Source organism: Meleagris gallopavo, unplaced genomic scaffold (genome assembly GCF_000146605.3).
Source record: "Meleagris gallopavo isolate NT-WF06-2002-E0010 breed Aviagen turkey brand Nicholas breeding stock unplaced genomic scaffold, Turkey_5.1 ChrUn_random_7180001926245, whole genome shotgun sequence".
Classification (NCBI taxonomy): domain Eukaryota; kingdom Metazoa; phylum Chordata; class Aves; order Galliformes; family Phasianidae; genus Meleagris; species Meleagris gallopavo.
Window position 1 is genome coordinate 1 of NW_011188560.1, and position 960 is coordinate 960.

General features: G+C 54.4%; 1 protein-coding gene across 1 annotated transcript; it reads right to left on the reverse strand.

The window, feature by feature from the left end:
• Positions 1-54: 54 nt before the first annotated feature.
• LOC104916642 (paladin-like) lies at positions 55-917 on the reverse strand. The gene is made up of 3 exons (XM_010727664.3): positions 756-917; positions 427-498; positions 55-261 (listed from the first exon to the last, which is right to left on the reverse strand). Exons 1-3 carry the CDS (start codon positions 870-872, stop codon positions 70-72), a joined length of 381 nt encoding a protein of 126 aa, XP_010725966.1. The 5' UTR covers positions 873-917; the 3' UTR covers positions 55-69.
• Between the last annotated feature and the right edge of the window lie 43 nt (positions 918-960).

Here is a 960-nt window from a genome sequence, read left to right on the forward strand (position 1 = left end):
TTTCTCTCTGGTGACATGCCACACAGCTTTGGTGTCGAGGCCCCCCACCACCAGCATGATGTGGCTGCCCTATTTGGGTCCTGGTGGTTCAGCTGTATGGCAGAAAAGGGCATTGCTCACCTGCCGGTAGGTGCAGATGATGATTTCTCGGAGGTGGTAATGCATGGGCGTCATGGTCTCGCTGACCGTGTCCAGAGCCATATCCACCTCCTTCTTCATCCGGTGACCGTCAGGCAGGAGTTGGACCACCTTCATCACTACCTGGAACACAGGTAGAACAGCGGGAGCTTCACTTGCTGCTCTCAACCCAACCACTACATGCCCACTCTCAACCCCCAGCCCAGGAAAGGACCATCCTCCCCCGAGCACATCTCACAGGACTTTGGAGACTCTACAGCATGGGGCTACGTTGGCTGCAGGACTCACCTCAAACTCCCCTTTAGTGTATTTGGCATCAGGCACACTCACAATCTCCTCCTCACTCATCTCAGGGATGCCCTGCGGGAAGCAGAGAAAGAGTGTTACACGCTTGGCACATCTGAAATTTTACCCCCATCTACTCTGCAAGAGAAGAACTACATCTCTCCCACAATTAACCCTTCATTCCTGCAGAGCCTCCCACCACTCCACAACTCCATGACAACTGGAGACGCATCTCCACTCCTTCTAGAGTTCCTTTGTGGCTACACAGAGGCAACAAAAAAAAAAATGAACAATCCCTACAGTGCCCACCAGCTGGAAGCACTGGTACCCACATTGAAGTGCCAGAGCGTCAGGACAGCAATGACCATGGCTGTAGTGGTCCTGCCCCGGCCACTGGCACAGTTGAACACAAAGGCTGTCTGTGAGTCCTCAGCCAGGGCACTCTTCATCGCCTCCAGCAGCCGGTCAAAGTCCTGTGAGAGCAACACCAAGGGTTTTAAGGAGGATGGTCTCACTCACCCCCTGCCCCCCCAACCC